General features: G+C 39.2%; 2 protein-coding genes across 2 annotated transcripts; one reads left to right on the plus strand and one right to left on the minus strand.

The window, feature by feature from the left end:
* Nucleotides 716-3,846, minus strand: LOC109229650. Its single transcript, XM_019395171.1, has 4 exons — nucleotides 3,399-3,846; nucleotides 2,978-3,255; nucleotides 1,175-1,331; nucleotides 716-969 (listed from the first exon to the last, which is right to left on the minus strand). The coding sequence occupies exons 1-3, from the start codon at nucleotides 3,670-3,672 to the stop codon at nucleotides 1,263-1,265; spliced, it is 621 nt and encodes a 206-aa protein (XP_019250716.1). The 5' UTR covers nucleotides 3,673-3,846; the 3' UTR covers nucleotides 716-969; nucleotides 1,175-1,262.
* Nucleotides 7,488-10,002, plus strand: LOC109230337. Its single transcript, XM_019395846.1, has 5 exons — nucleotides 7,488-7,731; nucleotides 8,441-9,057; nucleotides 9,170-9,361; nucleotides 9,430-9,774; nucleotides 9,838-10,002. Exons 1-5 carry the CDS (start codon nucleotides 7,488-7,490, stop codon nucleotides 10,000-10,002), a joined length of 1,563 nt encoding a protein of 520 aa, XP_019251391.1.

Raw genomic sequence — 15,806 nt, forward strand, 5'->3', positions numbered from 1 at the left:
CCATATACCGCTTTGTTGGAAGTACATGTATTTATAGGGCAACCATCGGACCTTTTCAAAAAATATGTTCTTTCACAAACAGGCACATCTATTTATTAAAATATATTCAAACTTTAAAATTCAAATAAAAAAGATTTTTTATTTAATAGAGCAATAAATAAAAATGCAAACAGTTATTTTGCACACATATGAGATTATGTATTCTAAATTAAATACATAAAATGACAAAGACAAAAGGCTCCAAAAGTGACCTTTCACCACCTATGTTGGATAAATCCTACATACTTTCGAAACAATTATATAAAAAACTATTCTTCAATTGTTAGGTCATCTCAATTAGCTCAGAAACCATACATTTCTCAAGATGATCAAACCATAATCCCATCTTGATTGGTTCAGAAACTACAAATTTCTTTAGAAGATCATCTCAAGTTCATCTCGACGGAAGTCTCAACTTCTTTATTCTGAAAATTAAATAGATATTCAAGTATTTGCAAAGATTAATAAAATAATTTGTTGATCACAATTCATCACATATTGGATTAGAAAAGAACTTGACTGATGGATCATTAGTTTTTCAACATCAGCTCCTTTGATGTTGAGAAAAATTTCTTCAGAAAGAGGATTTTCGCATTTTCGGTTGAAGTAATTAATACTAGTAGTTAATGTTAAGAAAAGATGCCATCTATGCAAATGGGAAAAGAAGAACACTATCTGCTAGTAATTTGTTAAAAATATTGGCATTAAATAGAACAAAAATCTGTACAAGTTGGGTAAGAACCGCAGTGGGTGTGCTGAATCATATCCTCTCCTGCATCACTAACTCTCTCTCTCTATTTGGATATACAAAATAAAAACGTTGGCACATATACATAATAAATACTAATATGCTGTTACATCAAATGGCCTTCTTTAATCTTTATTAGTAATTCCTTGACCAACAAGGCTGCAGATCTCCTTTGGATAAATCTACAAAAAGCAGAACAGTAACACAAGATAAAGTTAGTTACTCTTATAGTTATTATTAACCACGAATAAGAACAAAAAGCTAATTGTTTTTCTTTAAAAAATATAAGGCAGAAAGATGTGGTTTTTGATTAAAAAATGTGGGAGCAGGAGCACCAAGAGAAAAATAAATAAATAATAAATAAAATAAGCCTACGGCAATATTTACCTGAAACCTAGCTCTAGGAGAACTGGACAGGGTCCAAAGGAACTAGAATTGATGTCTTGTGCCTATGGACTCTTTTCTTTTTTACTTTTCACTTCACTCTTTCTTCTTGCACTAATTTTGGTTTTCTTGAAAATGATCCTGTCTTGCATGCCGAAACCTGCATCCATATCATAACATGAAAAAAGTTTTAATTTCAATATAAAAGAATTTTTCTTCACTTAGGCCACTTAAAGATAAATAGATGTAGTTATTCATAATAACTTGAACGAGTTACCTAAAAATAAGCAGGTAAGGTTAAATTATATAGACAATATTGGCAAAATTGTATATGTTATCCGTGCATATAAGTTAAATAAAAAGGAGGGGGGAAATGGAAAATCATGATTTTATTATTTTTATTTTGAAGGAATTTGTATTGTGCGTGTTTTAGCCGTGTGGGATTCCAAGCATATGGCCAACTTACTCCTAATTCCTGCACGTTTTCTGCTATACAAGATCATTACAGTTGTCCAACCAAACGGCAGACCAAACTCGATATACTCCTAACCATATGACCCATTTCATATTTGACTATTTCTATTCCATTCTAATAACTGTAATGCGTCTCGGATTCCTTGATTTGTCCTCTACTTTGTGTTCCTTCTCTATTTTTAGGACTAAAGTAGTATGTCACCAAGTCAAACGGCAAGATAGCAAATACCAAGGAATCCTATTTCATAAGAGACTATAGTAAAAGAAAACGCAAATATCACTTTTAATCCGCTATTTATATTTGATAATCACAAAAGTGTATAATATTTATATATATTTTTTTGTATACAACAAAAAGAAATGTATATATGTGTGTACAAAAAATATATTTTTTTATATTATTTTGAAAGTGGCTATAGAATGTCATTTTTCCTAAAGAAAACGGTGTTGTTAATTTTTTCTATTTTATATTATGGTATTTGACTATAGAAAATCTCTAGCATATAATAAAAGTATTTTAAACATTTTTATAACTATAAAACATATTATTAAAAGTACGATAAAAAATGTAAATTGAAAACGAAAAAGCAATTACTAGGGGTTTTCAAGTTGGTCTCGAGAAATTCTAGAAGGAAAACAAAAGTCATTTCTGGGAACGTGAGGTCAACTAATGAACACTGAAACAACTAACCAGGGTTAGCCGTCCTTATACAGCCGGGGGACCCAGAAAACAACTTGCAAATTACATGTCCAATTTGTCCCACAAAACGTTCAATATTAATACGTAGCTGTACTATTTCTAGAAATACTCCAAAAAAGATGAGAGAATTGGGGTGTGTTTGGTAGGAGGAAAATATTTTTTAATATTTTAATATTTGATTAGTTTAAATATTTGAAAAATATTTTTTTATGAATTTATTTTTAGAAAATGACTTTTCTTACCAAAAGGAAGGAAATATTTTCCAATTTTTTCAACCTTCACACCCTATTTCCCGGCCCAACCCCCAACCCCCACCCTCCACTCCTACTCCCATTCCCACCCCCAACCATCAACCTCCTACCCTCGCCCCTGCCACGCCGACACCTAGATCTGGACTTACGACCTTCCCCCTTACCCATAATGTTTATCTAAATTATATATTTATTTAAAATATTTTATGCTATTTAATCAAACACTAGAAAATCACTTATTTTTCAAGAAAGTATATTTTAGAAAAACATTTTACTTGGTACCAAACACACCCTTAAAGTAGGCGATATTTTGAGTTGACATGTGCAATATCTGGTCATCAAATTTTGCATAGGTGGTGAGAAAGTGATATGGAGACTTACAGCTTCAATATCAATTTTGTAAAGGAGAAGTTTTCTTCTTTCTCTGCAGCTAATTCTGTAAGCCACAACCACATGTGCGACGGCCAAAGCAAATGAACACACGAAAAGTGCCATTTCCATTACCCCAACATACCCTTCTCTATCCATTCTTGAACTGTTCCCAAATACATATGAAGCTTTCAACGACACAAACACCAACGATGAAATCGAACACATGGTTGCAATTCCCAAATATGGCCCTCTTGACAGTCTTGGACCATCACATAAGCTATAAACACCTATATTCACATCAACAAAATTAGTATATAAGTAACTTTATTTAACCGACTACCCTTGGTCGGCTGAAGCTCCGCCAGTGACAACTACTATGCCTATATTCACATCAAATATGAGGATTTGTGTTATAAAAAAAGAAACTTACATAGAATGAGGGCAGACCTAATGATGGAGATGAGGGGAATATCGATGAGAGAATAGCGGAAATCATAGTTACTTAGATGAGAAGAAAGGGTTTGAATTGAGAGGGAAGAAGGGGAGAGAGAAGCAGACAAAAGGGCTGAAGGGAGAAGGGTATCAGCGATAACAAGAAGAATTGGTGCTGAGAAAAGGAGAAGAGAAATCAACATAGAGATTAAGAAAAACAGAGTTTTGATCCATCTCAGTACTCTTGTTCTTCTGTCTTCTTTAAACCCCATCTCTGTTTTTCTTTTCCAATGGGGAGAATTCGGACTTGATGTTAAGTGGATTTATGTTGAGAAAAATTGGTGGGAAAAGGGCTTAAAAAGAAGGGACAATTACCAGAAAGATGGCTAAGGTAAGGTTCGATGAATTGACTAATTGTGGGGTTTGGGAAGGAAAATGACTTTGCAACTTTACATAGAGGTCAAATATAGGAAGCTGCACTCCATCTTTATGTTTTTGTCAGCAATTTTTCTTTTTCTTTTTTTTTTTTTGAGTTTCTTATGTGGACTAACGGCAATTACCGAATAGACTTTCTTAATGACAATGAATTGTATCATTAATTTAGTATTAATGTCATATACTACTCCCTTGTCCATATTATCGGTAAGTAGTTATAAGAATATATATCTAAATTATTCTTTATTTTTTTCTTAATATCTTAATTAATTCCTCATTAATTGAAGCAGTAAAAATAAAAATGAACAAAAATAATAAATTTTTTTTATTTTCTAAAGCGTTAAATATTTTACAGCAAAAAAAAAAAAAAATTATTTTTCGGATTGGGTATAGTACTAAGAAAGAAGTTTCATTGGGTGGCTGTTATTACACGTAATGGTGTTAGGTGGTTGTACTGTTTGAAAGTTTAGTGGTCAGGTGAAATTGAGATGGGAATTTTGCAACTAGGTTTAATTTGTCACATAAATAAAAATACTGAAAAAAGGGGTATCGCAAAATCTTCCATTAAAAAGAAGTTCACACAATTTTTTCAGAGATTCCTTGCAAAGAGCATATCTTGTGCAGAATAACTTTGTTAAGGTTTTCTTTTTTAGCTCAAGAAGAATCAATACTATATTTAAGATATTTGCAAGGAAACAGCTATTCTCATGATCTTATTAATTATTTACAAGGAGATAATTGAAGGCAAGAAATTAATTAATATATATCTGCTGATAAATCTTCTACGGCGTGCTTCAATGTTTCATTTCCATAACTTTCTATGTATGATTGAAAATTTTGATACAATGCCAACTAGTGATTAGGCACTAATTGGGGGGTGAAAATCAAGCTTAATGCTTAGCGGCCAAATAATAGTCATGTTTAACATTATTGCTTCGTGACCGAAAAATAGTAAGTCACATCTTTAGTGACATTTTCCATGATATTCTTCTGTCATTTTTAAGAAAATAGTCACGTATACCATAATTGAGCACACCTTTTTTCCCATTAATTCTATTATAATTGCATAAATAAACAACAAAAAATGGAGCGAGAGTTGGGACAAAATGGGAATATGTGAAAACAAGAAAGAAAATATTCCAAAGCGTTAATTAGTGTTATACGTGACGATCTCTCTAAATAGCATCATGAGGAAGCGACAGGTAGTTTGATTTAGAGAGAAGTAATGAATGAGGGATAATAAAGATTACAATATAGGAGGTTTTTTTTTTAATTTTCTGTTTGATGTGTTATAACTTAATAATATTGCAATGTACAATATAACCAAAATATATATTAAAAGTTTATTTGCTATTATAATGGTTGGTTTTCATTTATTTTTATTTGTTCTAATCCATGCATTATTAATACAATCATTCTTATTATTTTACATTATATTCTGTATAAATTAATATATAAATTCTTTCACAATTTGTTACCTGCATTATTTTTTTTTAAAAATTAATAACTAACCAAAATTCTGAAAATGGTGGATTTTATGTGTAGATTGTAGGCGTTTGGACATAAAGATTATATTATTTTTTTTGAAAAAAAAATATTATTTGAGTGTATACGGTAGAAATCGACGGTTCAATTTTACGATCATCAAGACATCTCGAGGGTTCTCGGTGATCGACTTTGAGGTAGTGTAAGTAACGACCGGCCTCGAGGCAATGTAAATTAGTGGTCTCGGTGGATCAATGTGAAGTTCCCTAGGCGCACGACTAGAGCTGGCAAAGTCTAGTAGGCTAGCTCTAACCCGTATCATGGCATTAAATGACTGTATAAGCCCCATATCTTTGTAACTAATGCATTTTGTACTATGTTGGGATTCCCCCATATATAAAGGGGATCATTGTCATATTGTAGACATTTGTTGCTCAATACTAAATACACAAGAACATTCTCTCTGCTCTCTAACATATTCTCTTGATCTCATTACTTCCATTTACTGCTTACATTCATTGTATTCTATTTATTGTTCTTCATTTATTTCTTATTATTGGACATAAAGAGCCATCATTGAATCTATCATAACTGTTAGCCCCTCCATCGCCTGCCAACGGCAGGGTATAGGACTCGACCTCGAGGCCCCAAATAAGCAAGCTCGAGGCCCCGCTTATCAGCCTATTGATTTGGTTATCACCTTGTTTTCAAGCTCTTATCTCATTTTTTAATCTCTTACCTAACATCTATTGCCTAAACAACTAGCATAAAAATAGATCACGTATTATTAGAATCACAAAATCAAATCTAATTGTAATTACCATTTTCACAATAAATATTGAGTTAAGTTAAAAAGTGGTACTTGGAATTTGAAATTATGTTTAACATGCATTTCACTTGAAAAAGTATTGAAGTTTTATGTGTTTTGGAAAACTTATTTTTGAATTTTTTTCAAAAATTTACAAAATTCATGGGCAAACACATTTTAAAAAAAAATTACGAACAAACGAGGCCTAAATCTCCTTGTCAAACGAACCAAATGACCCATACTAAAGTTGGCAAGCACAAGCATAAGGTCTGAAGTTCAAACTCAATAGTACTATGGGGTCGAGAGTTGGGAAAAATGGAAATATGTGAAAACAAGAAAGAAAATATTCCAAAGCATTAATTAGTGTTATACGTGACGATCTCTCTAAATAGCATTCTTTACCCTAAAAAGTGGATAACAATTAAACTTATAATGTGACTTTAAGATAAATGATGAGAATTGACAAGAATGTAAAACAAACCAAAGCTTAGACGATGCCCTCGAGCTGATTAACCCTCGAGCTTATTAAAGTAAGAACAGTTAAAGAACAACAAGCCGATAAACCAGAGAAAGAGAGAAATATTATATTGCCTTGATCTGGATGAGTGTAAGTGTCCTACAAAAATGATTAGGGCCCTTTTTATATAGCAGGAGTCCTAGTTATGGTACAATTCTAATTACGGAAGTAAAATCCATGATTAGCCTGAACAATCGCCCTTGATTTGATTTATTCCGGTATTTCCGCCGTGATCTCCGACTGGTTACGGATATTCCGTCTTTCCATTATTGCGCTTCCCTCGAAGTCGATCATATTAGGTCTCGATTGCTGATGGCCTTGATCTCGACGGGCACTTCGATTCTTGAACTCGATACCTTGTCTTCGTGCTCTGGCCTGATCCATTACGGGGCTGATCCTCGAGGTTATTCCCTGGTCTCGATTTAATGGCAAAATCGGGCAAGCCTGATTTTAACCGTATATAGATAGTCCCCTCGTTTTTTAGAGTGTAATGAGAAGAAACGAACTGAGCCTTCGATTTTGTACCTCGACCAATTATGACGTCACCCTCGTGACATAAGCGACGGAAGCGACTGAAGCGCCGCGTCTGTACAGTTCCTAAAATCATTAATGATCGCCCGTCGACGGTCGGCCACTAGTGTTATCAAACCGTCATAGCAAATATTATAAATAGATCATCTTCATAATTTTCTCAAACTTTACTTTCAAAATTTCTCCTAATCTTCAAAAACTCTTCTACTCCCTTCAAGCTTGTCAATTCTGTAGGTTCTTCAAATTCCGTTTGCCAATCTTTTCTTAAAACAATAAGTTTCATCTTCTTCTTTCTTTGAACTTATATAACAATGGCGAAAACATCAAAAATCATTCCTCAAAAGGAGAAAGCTTCTTCATCGCGGCCGGCCGACGATAAAATGCCGGTGGAGCCACGTATCGAGGAGTGCGGTCCCGGGGTGTGCGATCTCACTTCCGATTTCAAGATCGAGAAACCCTCATCATTCCCTGGACGATGTGAGCCGATTTATAGATACATATGCTCGATAACTGAGGGTGACCTGAAGCAGGTGAAAAAAGATTGCCATTGGGAAGGCAAATAGGTGGGGATCCCGACCCCTGATGAGGACATCACCACTCATGTGAAAGGGTTCTTGAGTGTTTACATTTATCCTTTTACGCTGGGTCCCGTTAACACCGTTATCCTTGATTTCTGCCACCAATACCAAATAACCCTGGGCCAGATCCATCCTTCCTTCTGGCGCATTGTTATTTTGCTTCGATTCTTCGTGTTCAAAGTTGAGGGGATGTCTTTTACCCTCGACCATCTCATTAGAATGTACAGCCCTCGTCTCTATCGAGGCGGATTAATAAGTCTTCAGCGTCGGGCCACCAAGGTGCTGTTCTCGAGCATAGATGAGACAAGGACCAAGGATGAATGGGCCGATTTGTCCGAGTGAGGACTTCTGACATGATTCCGGCCGAGAAGATGTTGTTCCCTAAAGAGTGGAACATGAAGCGTAAGTACAGACCCACCTATAGCTTCTACCTACCGTTTTGATTCTTTTGCCTTTTCGTATTGACATCCTTTCCTATGATGCAACGGTTTCTTGGGTGCCCGGTGTAATCCCGAACCTTGAAGGCTGGGTTCGAAAATTGGCCTCGACCTCTTCGTACGCTGAGCGCTCGTGGCGTGATTCAGCAAAGGGCCGATGGGAGGCCAAAAATTACGGTAAGCTTCTCTATCCGTGTTTGATGCCCTTATCTGAAATATTTCTCCTTTATTTGATTTCCTTTCATACAGGCCTCAGAGACAATGCTGTCATAAGTCTGCCCCCACCTGGGGAAGAGGAGGCCCCGAAGCCGGCTAAGAATAAGAAAAGGAAAAGGGTCTCGCCTTCCGATACTCCAAAGCCCAAAAAGAACAAGGTTCACAAGTTGAAGCAAGATGCCGTCGCCCTGTCTGAAAATATAGTTCAGCAGCTACGAGATGAAGAAGAGGAGAACGAAGATGCCGCCTGCAAGCTGGTGGATCGAAAGAGGAGCGCCGAGGTCCCAAAGGCCGCCGAGCCGGTAATGAACGCAAAGGTTCAACCTCGAACTGAGAGGATCTCGGAAGATGCCCCGAGCAAAGTCCCCGAGTCATCAGGGGCTGAGGATGCCTCCCGGTGTGATGGGCAGCCGGTGGATGTACCTGAAGGGGCTAGTTCTGAGGCCCTTCAAAATGGAGACAACGCCCCAAGTGACTCGCATGGGGCAATAGACATTAGCGATTCGCCCCTCCCAACATTTTCCAAGGGGCAAATTCAGGAAGCCCAGGCCATCAGGACCCCGATGTGGGAACAGACCCCAAAGGGGAAAACCTTTTCCGTGGCTACTTTACGGGGGTCGAGGAGACTTCCGATCTGGGTGATGTACCGAGTATCTTCGATGAATCCCATCGACTTTTGAGTCAGGTAAGCCTTAGCTCCCTTTGTCAATATTATCTTTGTCTTTATTTTTTCTTGTCTGACTTTCCTTTATTTCTTCATAGGCCTTGATGCTTCATCGGGAAGCATTTTCTAAATCCCGGGCAGAGCTGAACCGATGTGAGGCTGACCTTAAAAGGCTTACGGAGGAGAGGGATGCCCTAAAACTTCTTAATGGGAAAAAAGAAGAGGAGATCCAGGACCTCCGAGCTGAATTGGCAATAGCTCACAAAGGGCAAACCGACTTGATTGAGCAGGTAATGCAATTTTTTTGGAAGCTCGTTTTATTAATCCGAAGACGACGACTAACACTTCAATCTTGCAGGTTCAGCAGAGGGTCAAAAATATCGAGCAACTTCGCGAGGAGGCCAAGATGAAGGTGGCGGAGACTTTGGGGTGGAAGCAGAATATGGACCGCCTTGCCTCAGAGAAAGACACTGCTCGGGCCCAGCTATTTTTTGCCAAACGTCAAATCCAAAGCATGAAGGAGGAGAGCTTGGCTCGAGCCAAGAAAATTGAGGAGCTCGAGGTTCGGTTAGCCGCTGAGCTTGCAAAGGCCACATCAGAGGCAGAAGGAGTAAAGGCCGATGCGGAAGCGGTCAAGTCCGTGTACCAAGCTGATGCTGAAGCCGCTCACGCTCGAGCAAAGGAGATTTCTGATGTTGCTCAGGTTCGATCATTCTGTGTTGCTGAGCATGCCAAATGCCAGTCTCGGAGAGAGACTCTCGATTAGATTCATGCTCGTGGTTTTGACCTTACCGCCGATATCGAGAGCGCGAAAGTGTTAGAGGGCGAAGCCAAAGATTTGCTCTCTGATGATGATGGTTCCGGGAGCTCGAGTGGATCCGAGAGTGGAGGAGATGAAGATGAGGCTCCCGGGGGAAGATTAGGCACTTAGAATTTTTTCTTATTTTTTGGATTTTTGTGTAAGACTCTGAGTGGTCTTTGTAAATATTTTTGCATATATGAAAGATCCCTTTTTCTTTCCGACTTGTCTCCAATTTCTGTTTTGTGAAGACTCTATTTTGCTTTTCGCCTTATATACTTTATATTTTGTGAGGATTTTGACTCACTTCGTTGTCTTGCAAAATTTTCATTTTCATTTGTTTGCGAATCTGAAACTTAAGTTATTTGATCGAAATCGGACGAATATAGTCTCTATCATCGAGTGAGTTCTTGCTTGAACCCAGAGTAGAAAAAACCCTTAGGTTTCGATTGAGCGAGGGTGGATCCTCGAACCCAAAAATATAATGGCCTTTAGGCTCTTTGAATTTGGCCGATATGGCCTCAAAAGAGTGGATCCTTCCCTTTTCGGCTTAAAATGATTAATTATATAAGAATTTATTATACCTTAGCACGAGGTGACTCTGTACCCATCAGGATTCTCGAGGGTTAGAGTTATCGAAAAACTTTGTTATGCCTTAGCATAAGTTTGTTCGAGAGTTCGAACAATTTAGTACCCCTTAAGGTTTTTGAGGATTGATGTTATCGAAACCCTTTGTAAGTTTGCCGAGGGTATCCTTGTTTAACCGATTTTGTGAAAATATTTGAAGACCTATTTTATTATGGAATTCGGACGTCTTTGAACCGTGTTAGTTTGAACGTAGCCTTTAACTTGAGATTTGCCCTTTGGGCTTGTTTCTCAATAGTACTTCGAACTTGTTCGACCAGTCCCCGAGTGGGATGGCCGTGGCCTATGAAATCGAGAGTTGCCTTTACAAGGTCTTATGGTCTCGAAAACTAGTAATTCGAGCATGTCGATTTTTGGACGGCAGTCCCCGAGTACGGGGTTAGCAGCTCGAGCTTTAGTTGTGATCGGCGCATAGATCATAAGTAAAGTAGAAATTTGCAAAGTAGAAATTTCACTAACGCATGGAACATCTGGTAAAGAGAAAAAAAATACTTCTTTCAATAGATCATTCATGCGTACATGTTTTGTCATCGGAGCCCGAGTGATCTACAAGGACATGGTTCATTCGACCGTTTGGCCCTTTACAAACTTTTACCTATCGAGACTTGTTGATACGGAATACCTTTTTTGAGAACATAACATCCGAGGGTGATGCCCCCCAGTATTCGAGGTTGATTGTAAAGAAGCCTTGGATACTATTGAATTGTCCCCAAGTAGCACAAATAATTGTTGCCTCGTTAAAAACCTCGCCGGAAAAACCCATTTGGGATAAAAATCGATCTAAGGGAAAAAGAGTGCAACACGTGCTTAAAAACCTAAGGTCTTCGTATTGAAGAACTTCTCGACGTCTTCGATTGAACACCTGCAATAAGTTAGTATCAAATACAAATGAAAAACGAGTGAAAGTCATACCTTAGCAATAAATTTGAGGAGTGATATGTTCCAATTATTTGGCAATTGTTCGCCGTCCATTGTGCTAAGTTTGTAAGATCCCTTCCCGATGACACTAAGGACCTGATATGGCCCTTCCCAGTTCGGGCCGAGTTTCCCCTCGTTTGGATCTCGAGTGTTAGGGTGACTTTTCTCATAACTAAGTCCCCTATTTTGAAGTGTCAAAAATTGGCTCTTCGATTATAATGTCTTTCGATATGCTATTTCTGGGCAGCCATTCGAACGAGTGCGGCTTCCCGTTTTTCGTCTAGCAATTCAAGGCTTGTGTTCATAGCCTCGTGATTTGATTCTTCCGTTGTGTATTGAAATCTGACGCTTGGTTCCCCGACTTCGATCGGGATCAGAGCTTCGGCGCCATATACTAAGGAGAACGGCATTTCCCCCGTACTGGATTTTGTTGTTGTCCGATATGCCCAAAGGACTTCAGGCAGAATTTCTCTCCATTTCCCCTTAACGTCGTTCAACCTTTTCTTTAGGTTCTGAATAATAGTCTTGTTCGTTGATTCGGCCTGTCCGTTCCCACTAGGATGATACAGTGTTGATAATATCCTTTTTATCTTGTGATCTTCGAGGAACTTTGTTATTTTGTTGCAGATAAATTGCTTTCCATTGTCACATGCTATCTCGGCGGGTATTCCGAATCGGCATATGATGTGATCCCAGATGAAGTCTATAACTTCTTTCTCTCTGACTTTCTCGAAAGCTTGTGCTTCAACCCATTTAGAGAAATAGTCAGTCATAAATAAAATGAACTTAGCTTTACCTAGGGTGATAGTAGAGGACCGACGATGTCCATCCCCTAATTCATGAATGGCCGTGGTGATAGGACCGAATGAAGTTGCTCTTCGGCTTGGTGTATCATCGGTGCATGTCTTTGGCACTTGTAGCATTTTCGAACGAATTCCTTAGTGTCTTTTTCCATTCGATCCAATAGTATCCCACTCTCATGACTTTGTGAACCAGTGATTCGGCACCAGAATGGTTTTCGAAAGTACCTTGGTGAATTTCTCGTAGAACGTAATCCGTGTCTCTCGGACCTATACATAATGCCAACGGTCCATCGAACATCCTTCTGTATAATGTTCCATTTTCGGCCAATGTGAATCGTGCAGCCTTTGTTCGAAGAGCCCTTGATTCCTTAGGATCCGATTGAAGCTTCCCGCTTTTTAGATACTCGATATATTTATTCTTCCAATCCCAAGTTAGGCTTGTGGAGTTTATTTTGGCATGGCCCTCTTCGATCACTGAGCTCAGTTCATTATCTTCGATCGACGACCCCAAATTTGCGAGGGCATCAACCTCGCCATTCTGTTCCCGAGGTACGTGCTGTAACGTCCATTCTTTAAATCGAGTAGAGACACTTGTAACTTGTCTAAGTACCTCTGCATCCGATCTTTCCGAACCTCAAAAGTTCTGTTGACCTGGTTTACCACAAGTTGGGAGTCACACTTGGCCTCGATGACATCGGCTCACAAGCTCTTCGCTAGCTCGAGACCTGCAATCATGACCTCATACTCGGCCTCATTGTTAGTCAATTTTAAAGTTTTGATAGACTACCTAATCTTATTGCCTGTGGGTGGCTTCAAAACGATGCCTAGACCGGACCCTTCACATTTGAAGCACCATCTGTGAAAGGTTCCACACCCCCGAGGATGTACCCGACTTTAGTAATAGTTCCTTTTCGACCTCGAGTATGAGGACTGGTGTGAAGTCGGCCACAAAGTCTGCTAAGATTTGAGACTTGATGGTCGTTTGGGGTTAATACTCGATATCGTACCCACTGATTTCGACAGTCCATTTGGCCAGTCGGCCCGAGAGTTCGAGCTTGTGCAAAATGTTGCGAAGGGGGTAGGTGGTTACAACACAAATAGGGAGACATTGAAAATAAGGTTTTAATTTCCTAGAGGCGCTTATTAGGGCAAGCGCTAATTTTTTTAAGTGTGGGTACCGGGTTTCGGCCTCACCTAAAGTTCTACTAAAGTAATAGACATGAAATTGCGTACCTTGCTCTTCTCGAACTAGGACACCACTTATCGAACTTCCGAGACTGCCAAATATAAGTAGAGTTGTTCGTTCGCTTTCGGAGTATGAAGCAACGGGGGGCTAGAAAGATATCATTTTTACTCTTCCAAAGCCTGTTGGCATTCCGGGGTCCAAGTGAAACTGTTCTTCTTTTAAGCAGTTGGAATAACCTATGACTACGATCCAAAGACCTCGAGATGAACCACCCTAAGGCGGCTATGCGCCCTGTTAATATTTGTACGGCCTTAACGCTGTCAATGATTGTGATGTCTTCGATTGCCTTGATTTTATCGGGGTTTATCTCGATTCCCCGATTTGAGACCATAAAGCCGAGGAAATTGCCTGAACCGACCCCGAACGTACATTTCTCGGGGGTCGAGCTTCATGTTGTATTTTCTCAATATGTTGAAGGTTTCCTGCAAATGTGTCAAATAGTCCTCTGCGCGCAGGAACTTAATTAACATGTCATTAATATAGACTTCCATTGATTTACCTATTTGTTCTTCGAACATTCGATTCACTAGGCGTTGATAAGTAGCACTAGCATTTTTTTAATCCAAATGGCATTACATTATAGAAATAAGTACCGTACTTAGTAATGAACGAAGTCTTTTCCTGATCTTCCGGGTTCATTCGTATTTGATTGTACCCGGAGTAGGCATCGAGAAAGGTGAGGGTCTCGTGGCCGGCCGTGGAATCGATCATACGATCAATATTCGGCAAAGGAAAAGAATCTTTAGGGCACACTTTGTTTAAGTCTTTATAGTCTACACACATTCTGAGTTTATTCCCCTTTTTAGGGACTACAACTACGTTTTCCAGCCATTCAGGATAGTTTACTTCCCGAATGGACCCTATTTTGAGAAGTTTGGTTACCTTATCCTTGATGAATGCATGCTTAACCTCGGACTGTGGCCTTCTCTTTTGCTTTACCGGCCTGAACTTCGGGTCCAAACTCAATCAATGAGTGGTAATTTCCGGTGGGATTCCCGTCATGTCAAGGTGGGACCAAGCAAAACAATCCATATTTTTAATAAGGAAATTAATGAGTTTTTCCCTGAGCTCGGGAGTTAACCCCGTGCCCTGGTATACCTTTAGATCGAGCGGTTGCTCGATCAGTATGACTTGTTCTAGCTCTTCAACCGTTGACTTCGTGGCATCGGAATCATCGGGGATTACGAAGGTTGGAGGTATCATATAATCATCATCCTTGATGGTTTCCTACTGTTCCGATCTGGTCGAGGCCGGCGACTGTGATTGCTATTTGACTTCCTAATTTTCCTTCGATCCTGGTCCCTTTGTTGATGTTAGAGTCGATACTGTTACCACCTCATCAATTGCAAACATTTCTTTTGATGCTGGTTGTTCGTCGTACACCATTTTGATTCCTCCCGGTGTTGGGAATTTCAAGACTTGATGAAGCGTTGAAGGTACAACCCTCATATTATGGATCAAAGGTCTCTCGAGCAGCGCATTGTATCTCATATCACCTTCGATTACATGAAACTTTGTTTCCTAGATAGTTCCGGCCACGTTTATTGGCAACATGATTTCCCCTTTGGTGGTTTCACCTGCCATGTTGAAACCGTTGAGCACTCGAGCTGCAGGCACGATTTAATCCTGAAGGCCGAGCTGCTCTACAACCCTCGATTGAATAAAGTTTTCCGAGCTACCTGGATCAACCAACACAGGTTTAACTTGAATTTTATCATAGGATAGATACTACCAGTGCGTCATTGTAAGGCTGTTCGATCCCTTCTACATCCTCATCGTTGAAAGATAAGGTATCCGCTGGTAAGTAAACTCGAGTACGTTTCTCCCATATGATTGTCACTTTGGTACGTTTGAATATCGGGCCTTGAGGAACATCGACCCCACCGATGATCATATGAATCACATGCTACGGTTCTTCCTATTCGTTTTTCCTATTTGCGTCCCTGTCTTTGAAGTGATTTTTAGCTCGGTCACTTAAGAATTCTCGAAGGTGACCCTCGTTGAATAAATGAGCTACCTCCTCTCTTAACTTTCTGTAGTCTTCGGTTCTGTGACCATGGGTTCCATGGTGCTTGCACATTTGATTTGGATTCCTTTGAGCTGTATCGGTCTGTAGGGGTCTGGGCCACCTAGTATCCTTGATTCGTCCAATGGCTGACACAATACCTGAAGCATTGACACTGAAGTTGTATTCCGATAACCGTGGCGCTTCTTTAGGTTCGACATATTTATCGAAGCCACTCTTACTCATGAGCCCTCGGGAGTTTTGACCTCGATCATACATTCGATCATTTTGAACGGGATTACGTCCTGGTCCATTATTT

This window comes from Nicotiana attenuata, chromosome 7, assembly GCF_001879085.1.
Source record: "Nicotiana attenuata strain UT chromosome 7, NIATTr2, whole genome shotgun sequence".
NCBI classification, from domain to species: Eukaryota; Viridiplantae; Streptophyta; class Magnoliopsida; order Solanales; family Solanaceae; genus Nicotiana; species Nicotiana attenuata.

Coding starts and splice junctions, on each gene's coding strand:
- LOC109229650 (XM_019395171.1), bottom strand. CDS start 3,672: ATGGGGTTTAAAGAAGACAGAAGAACAAGAGTACTGAGATGGATCAAA. Junction 3,256..3,398: donor TAGGTCTGCCCTCATTCTAT/GTAAGTTTCTTT, acceptor ATGTGAATATAG/GTGTTTATAGCTTATGTGAT. Junction 1,332..2,977: donor ACAAAATTGATATTGAAGCT/GTAAGTCTCCAT, acceptor ATATGGATGCAG/GTTTCGGCATGCAAGACAGG.
- LOC109230337 (XM_019395846.1), top strand. CDS start 7,488: ATGGCGAAAACATCAAAAATCATTCCTCAAAAGGAGAAAGCTTCTTCA. Junction 7,732..8,440: donor AAAAGATTGCCATTGGGAAG/GCAAATAGGTGG, acceptor CCTTTCATACAG/GCCTCAGAGACAATGCTGTC. Junction 9,362..9,429: donor AAACCGACTTGATTGAGCAG/GTAATGCAATTT, acceptor TCAATCTTGCAG/GTTCAGCAGAGGGTCAAAAA.